The sequence below is a fragment of the Acartia tonsa genome, chromosome 12, assembly GCF_053477335.1.
Source record: "Acartia tonsa isolate MP-2025a chromosome 12, ASM5347733v1, whole genome shotgun sequence".
In the NCBI taxonomy this organism is placed as follows: Eukaryota; Metazoa; Arthropoda; class Copepoda; order Calanoida; family Acartiidae; genus Acartia; species Acartia tonsa.
In genome coordinates, this window is record NC_137271.1 from 9,047,782 (window position 1) to 9,068,052 (window position 20,271).

A 20,271-nucleotide genomic window follows, 5' to 3' on the forward strand; every position below is an offset into this window, starting at 1 on the left:
AATTACCCCTTCTGTAGATCACAATTAGTGGTTAAAAGCTTTAAACACTAAACTTCATGAACCAACCAATCAAAATTCAATAAAAGTAACCAAAGTTGTTAGGTCAACGAATAAGTGATCGATATTATAAAACTTTGGGTACTAGTGTTAAAAACAGCCCATTGTCCCATCCCTCCCTGATAAATATGTCACACAGATCTAAACTAAGTTACAAACAATAATCTCAATTAGTTTTTCAATTTGGTTTGTTTTCCAGGCTAAAAATCAACAATAACATCTTCAAATTTTGGTGTAATGGCAAGCAATCAGTTTTCAAAATGTTATAAAATTAGAATGATTATATAAATTACTACAAATGCTAAACAATTTCTAGGCTACTTGTAGGTTCTTTTTGTATATAAACATTAAAAGCAAAAGCATTTATTTTTGAGAGTTTTCATAAATTTTATTTTATTGGCACGGTTTTTATTTACTTTGTACAATTTTGTTCAGTTGCATTTTTTGTGAAAAATTTTGAGTACTAAAACTAATATGGCATTAAAGTGATTTTTTCAATATTGCAAATTTTTACTGACATATAATTTTAAAATTAGCGAGACTCTTTATGCAAAATTAACACAGATAACAAATACTAACTTCTTTATAACTACTAATAGTTGACTAGGTAGGATTTTTGTTTATCATTTTACTTAAAAATGGCACAAACTTTTTAAATTTAAAAAAAACAAGAAATAAAATAATCTCTAAAATGAATAAAAAAAATAGTTTAATAGTAACATTATTAGAATTTATGAATCTTTTAGTCATTCAACATTAAAAAAAACTTATAATTTGCTTTGTTATCAGAAAAGTTAAAACAAAGGCTTAAAATAATATTTTAGGCTCTTTTTTGAGATGGAGAGTTAAGTTTCTGTTAAACTTTCTTACATATTTTCTCCTTCAGTATAGGCCTTGGGATCGAGTCCGTCCACTTCATAAGTTGAGTTATGTTGGGCCAGAATATTCATGATGCTGCGAACCTTCATCCACCACTGACATTCAGTTTTAGCCTGAAAAATAGAGATACTTAATTTTGTAATTTGAAAATATAGTAGTTTAACGTTAGGACACTCAACATAATAAGCCAACCTATCAAACTACAGTTAATGTCCCCAAAGTTGTTTAGCCAACGAATAAGAAAATGTTATTAAATAACTTTGACAACCCATTGTCCGCCTCATCCCTGAATAACTTACCTTGCGATACGTGAAGTCAGTTTCCTTCTTGACCTCACTGACAGGCTGGAACTTGTATCCCCTGGTGCGCATCCCCAACAGGGTGGCCGTCTTCGGGTCCTCAGCATACACAGTCCTGTGCAGTCAGAACAAAGGGTTAGAAAATGGTCAGAACAATATTTATGGATGGTTGGCAGGTTATTACAAGTTTGCAAATGTTTAAAGTATATAAAGAAACATTGAACATAAACATTGAAATAAAATTTGGGCCAATTTCCTTCCTTTTATTTTTAATATAAATGTTTTCTTTGTTAGATTGTTGTTTAGACACAAAACAAATTTTGTCCCGTTTGTTTATAAAATCCCTTCACTCTATCATTGATTTTTAAATATTTTGTGTTATTTTTTAATATACTAATGAATGAAGTTCTAAACTTAGTCACGTATAAGTGTTGCAATCCTGTTCAAGGGTGATAAATATTGCTTTAAAAAAATAATGTTAAGTTAAACTAAATTAACTAAATACACCAAAGTTAAAACAAGGAGTTTAAAAAATATAAGACAAAAGCTAGAATATAAATAAATTTAATACTTTGTGGAATATAAAAAAAGGTTAATATAGAAAACAAAATAATAAAGCTTTAAATTAAATCAAGTGTGAAAAAAATCTAAAAACTCATGCAAACTAAAAAAAGCAGGTGTTAATTAAGTTGACCGTTCTCACCCTGACCTATCCAAGGCAGCGCAGTGAGTCAGCTGTTCAACCAGCCACGTGACTGTTTTTGCCGCCATTTTGGTGGCCACGTTGCGGTCAAATGGAGACGGCCAGCCGCCTTGCTGCATATGACCTAGAAGAATAATACTTGCATCAAGAAAGCTGCAAATTTTATATAAGGACATGTATAGCTCAAATACTGATTAAAATCTGCAATAACTGTGAATTGCTTTTTAAAGCTTTAATCAGATTAAAACTGCAGCTATTGAGATCAGAATAATCCAACAGACAGAGACCATTCATATCTCTTTTGCATAAGGAAACGTTGGGCAGTTTCCACCACACGTATTTTTAATGCTTTTTAAGATTAGGTTAAGTAAAGGTTAGAAGAGTAGCTTAGAGATAGGTCTCCCGGAGGTGCTAGAGGAAAATTTGTTTAAAAGTCAAAATTCAGGGGTCTAAAAATAGGTTTGAGTGAAACTATATTCTTGATGCAAGTATTGCCTAAAATGTTCTGTCGGACAGTGAAATTTCCTTTGCCCTCTTCAGTAAACACGCGGTACAGGAAATCTAATATTAGGCATATTATATTATTTGAAGATTTACATATTTTGATTGTCATATTTCTTTAAAATAATGATAGATAGAACATTGAAATCCTCTTTTTCTGGCTGTGTCAACTTGTCAAGATTAAATCAAAGAAATAAGGGAATGGTGAGTTTCCAGTGATCCAAAGGGATAAGACAATGACTGATAAAAAATTTACATCCTTTATGATTATTCAAATAACTACTCCTTTTTAGATTTCAATTACCTAGTGATTGAAACGCTTGAAATTGATAAACCAACCAATCAAATTTTAATGAAAGTCCACAAAGTTGTTAAGCCAACGAATAAGGAAACCTTATTATTAAACTTTGGGGACTAGTGTAATAAACAGCCAATGTTCCCTTCCTCGCTGGTGAGTTTCCTAATTTCATTGAAATTAGACAAAATTAGGATTCATGATTTCTTAAAAATATCAAGTTTCAGATAACTAAGGTTAATGGGACATCCTTTACAAACAATAATTATAAGGTATCTGTTAATACTCTATAATATGCTATTTTCCTGTATCATAGTTAGCAGAAGATTTCTCATTTCTCAGGATTAATCCACGGTAAATATTTCCATGATCCATTTTGTGAACCATAATCTCCAGATCTCGCAGGATGTCCTGTAGTTCAGGGGATTAGGCAATTTAAATTGATACATTTGGACAGGTTGAATAAAGAGGTATCCTTATATAAAAGTAACAGGATTTCTATGAGTGAGTCTGAAGGATCTCGCTAACTGCTGAACCGATATGGTTCTCCATCACACACAATTTAGCTTCAAATTTTTTGGTTTGTTTAAAACTAAAATTAAAAATTTTCCCACCCACTTTACGTGCCCCTATAGGCCTCTAGAGGCGTAGCCGCTAGTATCCAAAATATAAATCAATTGATATTACATCCGGCGCATTTAATTGACCACTAATCCTTTCCTTCATTTTCATTGGTTCTTCAAAAATATACGCGGCATCTGCGCCTCCCGCCAAACCAGCCATGGTTGCCAAATATCCGCAGTAGCCGCCCATAGTTTCCACAATGAACACACGACGCTTGGTGCCCTGTGCAGACTGACGGATTCTGTCGCAGATCTCAGTAATTTCATTAAGAGCAGTGTCACCACCAATAGAGAAGTCGCTGCCTGATTTCACAGAATAATTAAAAGAAACCCAAAGATCATAATAAAGTACCTAAAGGAATTGATAGATTCAAACGTTTAACATCAATTATTAAAATGTTGATTCCGTTTAACTTTATTAAAGTGTTTAATAACATATGTATAAGAGGCCACATTTACATTTTACACAATATTCTATTCTAAGAAAAGGTGAACTGAATTTTATTATTAAAATGAAAAGGTATTCCTGAAACATTTGATCATTACACATCAAATTGTATGTTTATACCTAAGAATTTTAGTCCTTAAAACAACTTACACTTACAAGTTAGATAAAAATTTCAGTATCGCTTGGAACCCGATTAATATCTGCTGGAATAGAACCGGTTCTAAGCCTAACTGAAAAATCACGTATTGTATCGTATTATTATCCAGTTTTCTAGGAATATAAAAATTTACAAACATAATATTAAAACCAGTTTTGTTAGCCTGTGCCTTCGGCATCTCGGTGCTAAAAAAACTAGTTAAAATCTTCTAACTGTACATTTTTACATCCGCGGAAAGCTGTTTATAATACGATGCGCTGAATAACTATTCATTATTCTATGCCTGGAACATTATTAGAAATGGTGGCGGGAAGTACGACCATAGGAATTCTGAACTCATGAAATTTATCTCGAGCTTCTGAGAGCTGGCACACGGCTTGGAATGCTTCAAATCCTCCAATCACAACAAGGCCCTAAAATACATCAGGAATAAACCAGGGAGGATGGGTGGGGACATTAGGCTGTTTATTCAGCAGTCCTCAAAGTTTTTATAATAATGTTCATAAAAACTTTGGGGACTTCAATTGAAGTATTATTGTGTGGTTTATTAAGTTTAGTGTTGAAACGTATCAACCACTAATTGCAATCTAGAGAAGGGTTAATTTTATTTATCAATTTATCAGCCTTTGTCTTATTCCTTTAGATTTCGGGGAATAAACTAAAAAAAAAAAAATTATTTTTAAAGCAAAAATAACTCCTAACACAAATATTTTATTTTACACTGGTTGTTTTTATTATATATGTTTTGGTTTGTTATTTCTATCAGCCTTGAAATGAAAATAAAAATTATAACTACAAAGAGGGTCATTTTTTTCCGTATTGTCCGTAAAGTTTTGTGTTAATTTTGACCATATTTTATTTATACATTTATTCAAAATAAGGAACAGTTTGACTTAATAAGAGCATTTGACGAAACGCTAACACACAGCTTTACGGAAAATACACGAAAAAAATGACCCTCTTATTACTGCAGCGAAATATTACCCTGTTTATCATTACTTCTTTCTTATTATATGTAGAACAAACACCTTACTTTTTTGGGGGTAAAGAAGTTTAATGGAAATAAGTCACTAATCTTAGTTTGATATTACTTTTATCTCATTAAAGGTTTAGCAAGCCCTAAGAGAAAATAGTACCAAAACAAACAATATGAAGATTTATCAAAAGTTGAAGTCCTCTCTATATACAGAGGTGGGTTTTCTAAAGAATTATTGCCGCGTGTTAAAACACTTGTATACATCAAAATGCCAACTAAAATTCGAGAAAGTACATTTTACAATGTTAGTTTTACTTTTTATATCTAATTTTTAATCCTCCTAGCTTAGTTTTTCTAGAAAATATTACTCGTAAGATTAGATAAGAAAAAAAAACTAGAAGGATTAAAAGCAGATTATAAAAAAATATTGCAAAAATGTACATTTATTTGATATTTAGGTTGCATCTTGATGTATACAAGTGTTATAATGCACATGGCATTATTTCTTTAGAAAATCCACCTCAGCAATATAACAGATTTTTATAGATTCATGGACTTTAGTGTGAGGTATCAATACCTGGATGTCAAATTTCTTGAGGTTTTCAGCACACTTGGCCAAATCTTTTTCAGGGAGAGTTCTCCTGGTTCCGAGCAAAGCTCCTCCCTCAGACACCCAACCTATATTTTGTTATGTTCATACAAAATATTTATTTGGCCAAATATTTAATAATTACTATTTACCCACTAAAAGTGAAATTAACTTCAAGAAAACATTATATGCATATGGAACCTTATATTATATCTTATTATATAAAGTACTAAGGTTTTTTTATCAGTATAGAGGTCAATATTTCGATAACTACTAAACCAGTAAAGTTACCATTTTAGGAAGCTTTATTACACTTATGTACCGGGGTGGTTTTGGGCTATTTTTCTGTACTTTCATATCCCTTCTATTCTAGATGCTAGGGGCACAGCTTCTCATTTATTATATTCATTTATTGGGCGAGTGACGTCTATATTTTCTTATAATAATTTACAAATGAGACTATTCTCAGTAAGAAGAGAACCTGTAACATCAGACCAGTTGATAGGCTTGATTTCACCATTAATCAGACCCTCAATACCATTGTGGATACCAATAGGATTGTTGCCTGAAATAGTTTTTAGATTTTTATTTCGTCTTCAACAGTTTGTATGTGTATGTATATTAATCTGTGAAAAAGTTAATTATGCTTCTATAAAAGCATTCCAATTGACAATGCCTATAATTCTTGTATAGTTTTATATCTAACTTCTATCATGGAAATATCTTACAATTTAAAATCAGGAAGGAAGGGGACAACGGGCTGTTTATTACCCAATTGCCAAAGTTCTTAATAAAGTCTTAACAACGTTGGGGACTTTCAATGAATCTTGATTGGTTGATTCATCAAATTGACTGTTCAAACGTTTCAACCAATAATTATAATCTATAGAAGAAGGAATTTTATGTATCATGTGCATAAATTTTTCTGCCATTGTCTTATCAATTTAGATACCCGGTTTTAAATATTGGTCCTAGGACAAACGCAGGAGTGAAAAACGTCGGAGTTGACTAACGTCAGCGTGGACACTTAAAACTAACCTAACATAGAAATACTTAATTTACTCAATATTTTAGACACTCCTGCGTTTCTCCACTACGACGTTTGTCCGGGAACCTATCAAACATTTACCTGAGAAAATACAGTTTCTGGCAAAGCTTCTGACAGCAGCATTCATGCCACAGCAAGGAGCCCCACAATGAACAACTGCCAGGTTCCAGCCCATACCTTTCACGCCACCTGCACAGTACCATACAGCCATTATATGACAATTTAGCAAAAGGGGACTTTGCACTAACGAAGGCAAGTGGTTTTAACCACCTTCCAGCACCGATTTTTATTATTTTCAGGTGTAAAAATAATAGGTTTTTGTTTAATGCCTATAGTTTATCAATTAAAAAAATTTGTTTTCCTAATGATTTATATTTTGTGACGGAAAATCATCAAATGAGATACAATAGCCACCACCAATACAACACAACAGGATCTATATGAAGCTTACCTAAAATAAATAACCCAAGTAGTTATTGAGCTCTAAAGCTTCAGACAAAAACCATTAACGACTTTATATTTTAGAATTAATGGCTTAGGTTTAGAAAATTTGAAATTTCTTGAAAATGCATGCATGCCTTTTGGTTTGTTCTTGGACAACATCCTGAAGGTTTCCAGGTTTCTCTGGAAGGATCTGCCCCTGAGTTGCACTGCCAGCTGCCAATTCTTTTCCGCCATAGCCTTAGTAACGGCCTGTGTCTTCTCCACACAAGCCATGAGTGGTACTCTAATTGCTTGATTTCCCTCTAGCGAGACTACACAAGCCTCAGTTTCAGGAGTAGCATCCATCAGGGCAAGAACTGCTTCAGCACCCATCCTGCAACCTAGAATTCTGTCAAAAGCCGAGGGTGAGCCACCTCTCTGTACATGTCCCAGGACAGTGATTCTTGTATCCTGCTGCAAACGATCTACTACAACCTGAAAGATAATTTTTGTGAATCAAAACATAATTCTCTCATAAATTAGGATAATAGCCTAAAACCCTCCTAAGACATTTATATAGCTTCCTTGAAAAGTATAGACTATCTTTAGCTAAAAAAAAACATAAGAACTTTTTCTTGGTAATCAGGCAAATCGTTTTATCAAACAGTTAAAAATGGATGTAGTATATATTGATGATATATCAGGAGAAAAATTGTCGTCAATTTAGGTTTTACCCCTTGCTTTTATTGGTCGGACCGTTTATTCAGTAGGAGGAAAGAGTATAGGGTAAAGGCGGGGAATGGGGGAGATCATTATCTTAGCCCGCTACAGAGTAAAAAATTCCCTTACTCTGATCTACCAAAGTTATGGAATGAAATCATTATTCCTAATACTAATCCTAATCCTGAAAATGAAAATGATAATAATAATGACGAGGTTATTTATACTTTTAGCACAGTTATGTCAAGAAAACAATTTTGTATGAAACTCAAAGATTTTTTGTTGGAAAAACTTAATTTTATATGTAATAGAGAAAACTGTTCTGAGTGCATAAACAGATCTTGAAAATTGATTTCATAAAAAACCTAGTGATTTTTTAAGTAGGGGGGGGGGGGGGTTGTCTTTTGGCGGGGAGGGGAGTGTTGTTTTTTGGCGGGGAGGGGAGGGTTGAATATAGGGCAAAGCTCAAAGTGGCATTCTATAAAAAAATATTATTTTGAATTGAGAAATTTCTGTTTTTTTTTTGAAAAATAATACAATGACAAAGGCTTGAAGTATTGCTTTTTTTTCCTTTTTATGTTTTTTTTTCTTTCTCCTTTCTTTTTATAAAAACTTTACTTATTAATCTTCAATGATATTTTAAAACTTGAAATATGGTATTAAAATTATATACAACAATGATCTATCTTATTATTTTTCCTTTTTATTCTCTTTACTTTCATATTAATTTTGTTTATTTTTCTCTAAATTCCTTCATATATTTTTTTTTTCATTTTTCTTATTATTTACTGATTTCTCTAGCATAATATAAATGTTTATTTGTGTTTTTTTTTACTTTTTTACCATCCTCACAACTCAATTTAACTAAATTAAAGTTTCAATTTTCCCTTTCACATTTAATTTGTTTTATATTCTTTTTTTTTCTTTTCGTCTCCTTTAAAAAGGGGCTTCAGGAATCAAATACACTATCCCCATTTTGGTCAAGATAGTACTCCTGTAGCTCCTGGTGCATATCCTGAAAATTTTACTTCTTTCTTTCCACTTTACTATAGAACATGAAAATCTGGTGTAGGATCCAAGTAATAGTACATCCATTCAGTTAAGACTACTATACATACAAAGGTTATGTGATAAAAGTTGATTATCACAATACCATAGCATTTAGTTCTAGGCATGAATTCAAAAGGCTACTAAACAAGGTCTATAAAAGTTGACAAGGATCAACCAAAAACAACCACATGTTAAAAGGGAAAACTGACCTTCTTAACCATCTCACAAGTGATATCATTGCCGTCAGTGTCTATCGCACCCTCAGCCACAATAATGATATTCAACCTGTAAAAATTAATATCTATTTTAGAATATTGCAATTGACACAAGAAAATGAAATATTAAGTTTTTATTGAGCACAGAAATTATTGAATGTGTTCCTTTAGCTTTTTAAACAAATATACCTACCTACTACACATTTAAGATAGAATTTCAAATTAATTTCTTCATTATATGACAAGAAGTCTTTTTAAAGTAGCTGCTATACAAAATCTCTAAAGTTATTTGAATAAAATTAAATAATTATTAGCTTTTAAAAAGATTCCATGAAAAAGAAAATCACTTTGTTATAGCAGTTTGCGAGATTCATTGCTAAAGACATGCCAGACAGACAGACTAAACAGACTTCCTTTTACTTCAATATAAGGATTAGTACCTATTGCCGACTTCTCTCTCTGTTTCCAGTTTCTTGCAGAGGTTGTCCTTCCAGGCATCCTTGTCCACCGGCCATTCAGGGATAAAGATAAAGTCGGCCTCTGTCACAATACCTGTAACAAGAATATATTTGTTTAAATCATTAATTCATAATATCATTTCAACACAAAAGACGACATTTGACTCTTTAATATTCTACGCAGCAATCATGTACAAGTATCACGTTCTGTCAACAGCTGATTTTTGTTTACATTACACTTCCAGGAATCCTTGTCCACCGGCCATTCAGGGATAAAGATAAAGTCGGCCTCTGTCACAATACCTTAAAGGGATAGTTCCATGAAGTGCATTTAATGAATTAAGCTACTATACTTGGAATAGTGAACCGTAATTATGGGTTAGCAATTTAGATATTTGAAACAAAAATCAACTTTTCCTAGACATTTTTGAGATACACTTTAAAATGTCTAATATGGTACAACTTTCAGAAAATATTTTCAAGCATAAAACACAAGAACACCTTATTTCAAAAGGAAGTAATAAAATATTAAACAGTATGGTAGGTACTACTAAAAGTTTTGCCTTGCTGTTTTGAATTTTGATAAAAATTTTACGACTTTAAAAGACGCATAAAAATTATATCCGAAGAGTTTTATTATTTTTACGTATAAATTTAGAAAGAGATTTCTGGGTACCTAATACTATCTATCATATTTGATATCCAAGATTTCTACCCAAGACGTTCATGATAGTATCTATCTAGCTAGGTACCTAATCCTATCTATCTAACCTGCAACAAGACCAAGATATCCACAATGTCTGCCCATGACCTCCATGATGAATGTCCTCTGATGGCTGTAAGCTGTCGCCTTAATTGCATCCACAGCCTCGATAATTCGATGCAAGGCAGAATCTAAAAAGTTTAAGTTATATTATTTTCGTATTACATTAGCGGTTTTGCCTCTAGCATCTAGAAAAATATTCTAAAACTAATTCAAGACTTGAATCTGATATACAAATTAGCATAAAACCATCCCAGGACCTATGTGAAGCTTCTCTAAAATGGAAAACCCAATCGGTTCATTAGTTATATAAAATTTAAGCTATAGACAAAAAAAACCATACTTCTTTGAATCTTTATTCTATACATAGGATAAATCAAAAGTTTGATACCCTTCCCAAATTATAAGCCTTCCCTGGACCTATAAAAAGCTTCACTATAAAGCAAAAACATTACGGTCCAGCGTTTAGTAAGATCCTTTGGTTCATGGAAAGCAAACGAAGTAGCGGGTTTTGTCTATTTTGACAGAAGCATTTCCCCTATTTAGCACCTGCGGCCGGGGGATCTAACCCTGTGGTGGGGCAATCATTAACATTTACCTAACCTAACATAACCTATCAAAAGCTTCTGTGAAAAGAGGACGAAACCCGCTACTTCGTTTTCTTTCCAATACCGATCCTTTGCTACAGACAGAAAGACAAACAGATAGACATCTTGTTATTTTTATTATCCCACTTTATCAGTAAGTCTTTAACTCTAGGTATTATTGTACACGGAGGTAAAGTAACAGTCTAGTAATATTTAGTAAATCTAGTTATATCTATTAATCTATGGATTGCTATAATTAACAGGGTTGGTATTTTTAAAGTAAATATGTAGTAGACATTTTCTTGGATAGGCGTATTTTGAGATACGCGTTTTTTGAGTATAGCCTATCTATCTATATACCTGTTCCAATTGTCATATCAGTTCCACAGAAGTCATTATCAATAGATCCAACCATACCAACAATGTTCAGATGGCTGTTTGCCTGTACAATTTCAAACCATGGATCCAAATTAAAGTTATAAAAGGATATTGTATTTTATCAACCTACCTTACTTCCAAAATTGGTGAAAAATTAAATCATGTCTTTACGAGATTTGTATTTGCACTAGAATTTTGAGGAATAAAATATATAGTTCACTAGCGTCTACGTTCCCTGGACATATAAGAAGTTTCACTGAAAAGGAGAACCGCAGTTAGCAAGATTCTTCGGACAAATAGACAGACAGACATCCGGTAACTTTATTATAAGGATATCCTATCCATAGTTTGCCTTGGCAGTTTCATCATTAATGGAACCATTTGTCTTTAATTCTTCAACTAGAGAAGGCCACTCTTGACGAAATCTAAATATAAAACAATACAGGGTTAACACAATGGCTGATACATTAATGTACATCCCTACTGACGATACACAAAATTAACCCTTCTGTAGACAACAAATAGTGGTTGAAACGTTTGATCACTCAACAAACCAACAAATAAAAAGGGGGGAGGCGGATTTGCCACTTTTTGAAACCAAAACTAAAAGTCAACCTGTGTAACCCTATAAAGCAACTGCCATGCAAAATCTCAGACCTGTAACTCTTTTTTTTAGTTGAGTTCCTTTGACTTTTAGTTTTGGTTTCAAAAAGTGGCACATCCGCCTCCCCCCTTTTAAAGTCCCCAAAGTTGTCAAACCAACGAATAAGAAAATTATGGGCACTAGTGTAATAATCAGCCCAACCATCACAGGTCAAATAGGCATGTTCCCAGAAAAGTCGAGCCCAATTGGATCAGTGGTTCCCGAAATACAAACGGAAAGACAGAGAGACAGTTACTTTAAATGTTTAATTGAAAGTAAATGTGAAATCTATTTGTACTGAGCTGTGTAGGATCTTATAATATGAAGTAGTAAGTTTTTATCTGTCTCAAGCTAAATATCTCGGTAAACAGTGACATGAATTGGTTGTACTTTTCAGGGAATCTTTAGAAATGTCTTTGGGCGGTTTTAGGTTATTTTACTTACCTTCTCCCCACCCTCCCCTAGAGGCTAGGGGCGAGGAAACTAGTCTTTTTAAAAAATGAACTAAAACCTGTTAGCACCAGTCAAAGAACCGTCACCACCAATGACCACAAGGTTTGTAATGCCATTCTTTATTAAATTCAGTGCTGCCTTCAATCTGCCTGGCCGCTCCTTTAGGATATTTTTTGTTAACTTAGAGTAAATACATGTAATAGTTAATTTTAAAATGAAAAATTCAGCAAATAGTTCTGTTCTTTGTTTAAAATGTTTAGTATGATGAGATGTGGAACTAATTTTCTAATTTCCCTATTTGAAACATTTATAAAATACCTACCAAATTTACTAACTTAAAAAAAATTGGTAATTCAATAATCAAGGAAATTGAAGTAATTCCTCATTAGTTTAGTTCATGGATTGATAAAGAGATACAATCCAACTTATACGAACTACGAAATAAATTTTTTTGAAATCGCGAAACCTATGCATGATTCTCAGCTGTTGTTGTGGGCAACACTTAATAAAATTTACGACCATTGCATCTGCCCCCCAAATATTATTTTAGATTTATTTCGCCTGTTGGCTATAGGTACCTTATTCCTGATATCAGCACACTCGTAATTATAGAGTAGCTTCTCAACTAAACTATTTACTCCTAGTTAATCCTTATTCCTTAAATTCCATGCATCTTGCAGATCCAATAATGGTTCCTCCACGGTGGATTATACCTGAACAAAAAAATATTATGAGTCAGGAATGCATTAACACCAGATTTGCCTATTTCAACCGTGATATCAAATGACCATTATAAATAATTGGGTTAGGGACAATATCTTGACATGTAGGCTTCTTAAGCGTTAAATCCATAAATCCGTTTTTTTTGTCATACTTGTTGGATTAGATTATTATAAGAAAAATCGGCTAGAACCCCTTTCGGTCTTTTAAAAGTTGTAGGGAACCTTAACATATGAACATATTAAGGTGTAAAAACCAGATATTTTTATTAAGGCATAAATCCTAAAATATTTTAATATATAAATACAATAAGTATCATGTTTTAAAAAGCATTAGATCTCCACGTAATCGTATTCCTGGCTATGTCTTTACCTGAAACAGATGCCCAAGTTGCCTCCACAATGTTTTCTCCTCCATCTACCATCCCCTGAAAAAAAATAGTTGAATAATATTTTTTACGGGTAATATCCTCTTAGAAATATTTTTTTCAATTTTGAATTTTTTTTGTTTAAAACACAGTGGGATCTTTTGCCAAAAAACGGGACATTAAGGGTAGACAAAAGTAAACATCAATAAAAAAGCTTGTATTTGACGAAATGATGTAATTTCTTTTGCTTTAACTCAAAAATAACATAAATTTTGCTCCTGTTAACTTCTAATGTGCATTTGGTAAGTACGTCTGGCGGTTTTGGAGGAGCGAAGCTACCCTATTTTTAAAAAATCTATAAACCTTCATAACTTTAGTTAGGATAGGAATATTTTAACAAAATAAACGTCTATGTAAATATTTCTTCAATGCAAACAATGTTTGTGAACATGAATATAGCGTCAGGTGCACCCAGTTCGAGTCCTGGCATTTTTAGGTAGGTCCAGTATAAGTAAAATAGGACACTAATAAGGCATGTTTTCTAATGTTTTTTTTTACAGATATAAACAACAATAACATAATTTTCAAAACACTTTTGATTTTGTGTTAATACCTTTATTCTAAGTCTAGCTATCTTCATTTAAAGTTTGTATAAGAATATAAACATAATTGCTTATATTATATTCTCTCTCAAACGTATATTTCTCTCTCTCTCTCAGACGCATATATAATGTTTTTGCAATATTATAATTAATCCCCGAATTTGAATTTCTGCTGAACCAAAACCAGTTAGAAATACAATTTTTTTCAGAACACATGAAATTTAGCAAATTTAATTGCTAAAATAAAAGTATTTTTAAGTCATCTTTTTTTAAGGACTCCTTGTTCCCTTAAATGTTCATTAAAACCGCGAGAATGGCAAAAATCGTTAAAAATCACACTTACGGCGGCAAATAACGGTGAAACGGTTGGCCGGAGGCAAATAATGCATAAGTAAAGAAAGTTCTGCCTCAAAAAGTTAGAAAACATTGCAGAGATGATTTTGGGCTCTAAAATGACTCCTTCCCCCTCTAACGAGGGAAAATTTCAAATTAAAAAGAACGAAATTGTTCAAACCATGCAATGTAAAATGCTCAATTACTCAAAAACGGCCGGGAGGCCCCAGGTTATGAAAACTGTTTTAAACACAATACATGTTGCATATTAATATTATTATTGCAAAACCCGGGGCATCCTGGCCGTTTTTGGGTAAAATGGAGAAAACTGATTTTTTGGGGTTAAAAATCTTAATATTTTTGGTGAAATTTTCTCACAAAATGTCAATTTACACCACCAAAAAAATATTTTTTTTAAATTTTTCTTTAATTAGACATTGGTACAGGTATCTGAAAAGTACCTCAATCAAAAATTATTTTCATAAGATGAACATAAATGTATTTTTTGTTGCTTTGAAAAAATTGTGTAAAAAAATCTGGAAAATCATCAAAACTGAAAAGAAATTTTTCACTACCTTTTTTAAAAATGGCATAAATCCGCCAAAAATGAATATTTTTTTAAAAATTTCTTTTCTAGCTGTCTACTTACAGCCATTATTAATTCCTAGGATAGATAAAAGTCAATTTTAAATTTTTTGGATGTCCCACTGGATCCCACTGTGTAAAACAGAGAAAATAATCTAACTAGATTTCGATCCGAACCTCTAAACCTAGTTAAATCTAGGTGTAATCTAGATGTTAGAAGTAATTTTTTCTGTGAGAGAGTAGTGGATGGTTGGAACCTAATTCCTTCGGACATCGATAACACACCAGATGTTAAAAAGTTCAAGCAAAAGTTGGTTGAATGGATGCAGGTACCAGTTTAACAGAATATCAGACATTCTCACAGGGCCCCTAGCTGGGAACACGGAGAATTACAACATCAAGTATCCCAAGTAAGTAAGTAGGTAATAAGTATTGAAGCACGGAACGGACAAAGTGAGTTATAGAGCAGATGTTCAGTCAGAAAGATAGAAAATTTGTGATACTAAATTGTATAAATGAACGAAACACCGAGTTATTTAATTTATATCTCCACTAACAGAATTCTCTGTCTATCTTAAATGTCAACAGAGTGAATCACATTTCCCCTATAGTCTGTAAGACAGATCGACGTACAGACAAAGAAGTGAATTAGAGAGTAGCTTCGCTACTTAAAGCTTTACCAACCTGATAACCTTCTTTGATAAAGTAAACTTTGCATCCAAGATAAATGCCAAACCTGAAAGTAAAATGTACACATGAAAGTCTAATGATACCTAAATTATAAAAAGAGGGGGGGGGGGCGAAAGTGACACTTTTTGAAACCAAAACTAAAAGTCAACAAAGGAACTCAACTAAAAAAAAGAGTTATAGGTCTGAGATTTTGCATGGCAGTTGCTTTATAGGGGTACATTATGGAACTGTGAAGAAACGGCGGCGCAACCGCCGAAAACCGCCGTTTCCTGCCGAAATCTTTTTTGCCTTTTCTCGGCGGTTTTCGGCGGTTGCGCCGCCGTTTCTTCACAGTTCCATATTGTACCCCTATAAAGCAACTGCCATGCAAAATCTCAGACCTGTAACTCTTTTTTTAGTTGAGTTCCTTTGACTTTTAGTTTTGGTTTCAAAAAGTGTCACTTTCGCCCCCCCCCCCTTTTTAAAATCCAATAAAATTTTTTTTTTATTTTTGAGGTAGGTAGGTAAGTAGTTCTTTAGGTAGGTAATAGAGCATCTGAAATAACATATTCTTCCATTTACTGTTTTTAAGTAAGCAGATAAGTATAGTTATTTATCTAGTCGTATTAAAGTGAGATAGCTTTCCGCGGATATTAAAATGAAAAAATTTAAGATTAAAACCAGTTTCGACCCTAGGGGCTAACAAAACTGGTATTAATTTTAAAATTTTTATTCAAATAATCGTGGAAAATTGTCTGTAATACGATGATATTCATAGTTTTTCAATATGGCAGAAAACCGGTTCGAATCCAGCGTATATTATCGGTTTCGAAGCCATACTGAAAAAGATATTTTGACATTTTAAAACAGCGGCGGTTATCCATAAAAATCAGGGATCATAATATGACAATTGACAATTCATTAGGTAATGAACATCCTCAATGATTAAAATTAATTGTTTATAAGTTTGAAAACTGCTAGTTTGAACAAACCAATCCAGATTTTATAATATACCCAAAGTTTTGAAGCCAATGAGTGAGAGAGTGTATTCACAAAACTTTAAATTCAAGTATTCTAAACAAGCTAATGTCCCATCCCTCCCTGATTACAAATCAACATGTAAAAAGTACCTAACAACGGCTCTAACGGCTGCATTCATTCCCTGAGAATCTCCTCCACTAAAAGGTGACTTTTCATCAGAAATATTATTTGTTAGAATTGTCTTATCGATAACAAACTTTGCATGGTGATTCCTGTAGTAGTAAGGTACGATTTAGAACGCGTAGCAACTCTGTAATCGTTACCAGAATGACCGTATGTCCATTTAAAACATGTTAATTACTAACCTTTGTGACAAAAATTTTCGATTTTTTAATTTTGATTCCTATTACAACAAGTTACAATATCCTAATAAGCGAAGCATTTCTATAATCAAGACGTAAAAATGTAAGTATGTCCTTTCCTTATGTCCTGTATTTAACAGTTTGAAGTTTTGCAACAAATACTAACAATTTTGTTTAGACTTTTACACTAAAAGTTTCTTTTCATTATAAATAATATTTGTTGGTTTTTAAGGGGTAGTACCTTGCACTCAAGTCGGACTATTTTAATCAGCACAATAAACATGATTTTTTTTGTAAAAAAAATAGTGTTATTTTAAGACAAATCAAAACAATATCCTGTAGGTAGCCTATGGAATTTACAATATATTATGCATCCATAAGAAGTATTTTTTTATAGCAATTGTAAATTTTACATTAATAAAACAGTACAAGAGCATTTCATTTAATTGTTTGTATATTACATGATATTTAAGAAAGAGAGTTAATAGGTAATTCTTTACAAAATCATTTCTTTGGAAATATTCTTCTACAAAAATTACTGAAATTATACCTAATGTAATTCATTGAATTTTAATAAAACTGAATGATCAGCTAAAAATAAATTATCTTTAGTGATTTATGATTACATTACAGATAGATATTTCAATATAATTTTAATAACATTTTCATGAAAAACATTTTTGACCATAAAATTAAGTTTTTTGTAATAAATCTAAGCATTAAATGTTGAAGTAAATCGTTGAAATGTACTTAAATATTAGTTATAGCTAAACATACTAAAGTAACAAATTATTTTTTTTTAAATTCGTTAGATTTGCCTAGGTAGGTATAACTTTTTCATTATTTTTAAAACTGTTTTATTTCTTTCAATGTATTTTCTGATGAAAAGATTCCTTGTAAAGACTGCGATGCCCTTGCCCTTCTGAGATCCTTGGTCCACCAACTTTCTTTGCACCTCTAGGGGTAGGATAGGCATGGGGTCATGGAAGGGATCCGCAGGGGTCTTGGTGGGAGTTTCTGCGGGGGGTAAAACTGTTAATTGCAGAATATTATTTTTAAGCTTTCGTCATCCTTATATATATAATGAGAGATAAAGTATCAGAATGTTAATCAGCCTATTGTAACCTAAGGTTCGCTAACCGCTGGATCGACACTGTTTTGTTGGTGGGTACCTCCACTCTATCAAAAGAAATCGCCCCTGGAAAAAATACACCCACCTCCAAATTTATTTTTACTTTGTCTTTTTAAATCTCTCCCTTCCCTAGATGACTTGCCAGAGCAACAATACACTTTATTCATGATAAAACCAATAATGGTATTTCGAAAAAAAAAATAATTTTACAGCAAAGCTACTTTGTGACTATATACTAGCGGCTGTGCCTTTAGCATCTAAAGATTATGAGTTCAAGGGGTACTAAAGGGGCAGTCATGTACCCTACAACCATCTCAATGATCGATTTTAAAAATGAAATAGACTAAAACCAACCCAGAACCTGTATGAAGCTTTCATAAAAAGGAGAACTCCTTACTACCTTACTACTATATAAAATAGGATTAATAGCAGGCATAGTTCAAGCTTTAATATTCAGTTCCTTGAGGAGATTCTGGTTGAAAGTCTTTGGTTTCTTTTCCGTCAGCCATTTTGGTTCTTTATTGTGTTAGGTTGTATCAGGAGATTTTAAGGGAAGGAGGAGTTTCTGAAATAAAAAAGTCAATCACTATTTATTTTCTACATCAATCTTTAACCAAGGATAAAAATATCCATGAGTAACGAAGCACAAAAAATCATGAAAATAACAACTAAAATGAGTTTTCATAATAATTACAAAAAAACCAACAGAATCAAAGTCATAGGAATCTTCACTAAAAAGTTCAAATGTCTATTTAAATTGCAGCCGATATAATCACATTTCCCCCATAGCGTTACAGATTTACTGACGGACAGACAAAGTGAATTATAGAATAGCTTCACCACTAAAAATCAGAGAACTTATAATGAACCAACATATTTATGTTCAGTAGCTAAGAAAGGTAAAATACGCAGAACTATTATCTAATCCCTTGAAAGCTCTCGTGATTCTAAAGTTTTAGCATGTTTGTATGTGTGTGTCTATCTGTGTTTTTGTGTGTGTGTGTCTGTCTGTACGTGTTTGTGTGCTAGAATGTCTGCTAGCGCGCTGGTTACATAAGCTAGACTGTACGTGCATAGACAATTATTATAGAAAATAGAACATGAAATATCATGAGTAGGGGTTTGTTTGGCTTTAATTAATAATTATTGTGGAAAATAGAATAGGTATAAAATATCAAGAGAATGTTTTTCTTTGTACGTTAAAAATGAACCTAACTAATCACGCATTAGGCTTTTATTTACATCCAAGAAAATTCTAATGAAGGATTTAGGCTAATTTCTTCCTTCACCCTCTTTGTATGTTCTAGAGGGATGGCAATCCGTCAAATTTTTGGACCGGATTTTGGATTGTAGTATGCCCTTATTAAAAAAATCCAGATAAATTGTCCATATCCTGAAAGCTAAGTCAGCTGTTTATATGCCTGCCTTGAGTTTTTTTCTTCTTAATAAATATGTAAATACGTCTGTATCTAAGCGAAAAAATGTCAGGGAGGGAGGGAACAATAGACTGTTTATCATACACTTGTCCCCAAAGTTCTGTAATGATGTTTTCTTATTCGTTATCTCATCAACTTTGGGGACTTGATATCTTGATTGGTTAGTTAATAAAGTTATGTGTCCAAACATTTCAACCATATATCAACCATTAATCAACAATAAGGAGTAATTTTGTTTATCATCAATTCAAGGACCATTGTCTTATCCCTTAAAATCACTGACAAAGTCCAATGTAAAATAATTTTCATCTAATTTTAATTTAGAAATTAAATGCTTTTAGACATTTAAAGTAAACTTTAATAAGTAAAAGATTAAATTTTAGACGTCCTATACCTATCGTACATGCATTTAAAACATCAATAACCCTAAAATTTCGACTTTAGCATTATTTTTTATTGTCAAAAAGGCTTATAGTTCATTATTTCATTTACATTTTGTAAATAAATAAACTTTAATACTTTAATATATTAAATGCTAAAAAATAAACATTAAAACATAAAAGTACATTTAGAAAATAAAATTTCCATTATATACATAACAAAATGTTATTTTTTTTATCACGTATAACTAACTTTTTAAGACTTTATATGAGTTTTTTGGTTGTTTTACAATGAAGAGAAAGTTCACTTGTTAAAATCGTGACATTTTCCAGATTTTTCCCCTTGTAGTAGACAGACTGACGAAAATTCTGTCTGTCTGTTTTTCCGTCAGCTTTCATCTCATTTGATAAGGATGGATGTTGAATAAAATATACTTTG

General features: G+C 32.3%; 1 protein-coding gene across 1 annotated transcript; it reads right to left on the reverse strand.

Moving 5' to 3' along the window:
• Positions 1-824: 824 nt before the first annotated feature.
• On the reverse strand, positions 825-17,937 carry Pfk (ATP-dependent 6-phosphofructokinase). Its single transcript, XM_080179525.1, has 22 exons — positions 17,778-17,937; positions 16,672-16,719; positions 15,557-15,608; positions 13,358-13,412; positions 12,921-12,978; positions 12,324-12,422; positions 11,522-11,594; positions 11,152-11,233; positions 10,213-10,335; positions 9,424-9,535; positions 8,978-9,053; positions 7,154-7,493; positions 6,657-6,764; positions 6,009-6,092; positions 5,516-5,616; positions 4,246-4,375; positions 3,453-3,660; positions 3,040-3,143; positions 2,434-2,499; positions 1,945-2,062; positions 1,236-1,350; positions 825-1,049 (listed from the first exon to the last, which is right to left on the reverse strand). The coding sequence occupies exons 1-22, from the start codon at positions 17,858-17,860 to the stop codon at positions 924-926; spliced, it is 2,361 nt and encodes a 786-aa protein (XP_080035651.1). The 5' UTR covers positions 17,861-17,937; the 3' UTR covers positions 825-923.
• Positions 17,938-20,271: the final 2,334 nt, after the last annotated feature.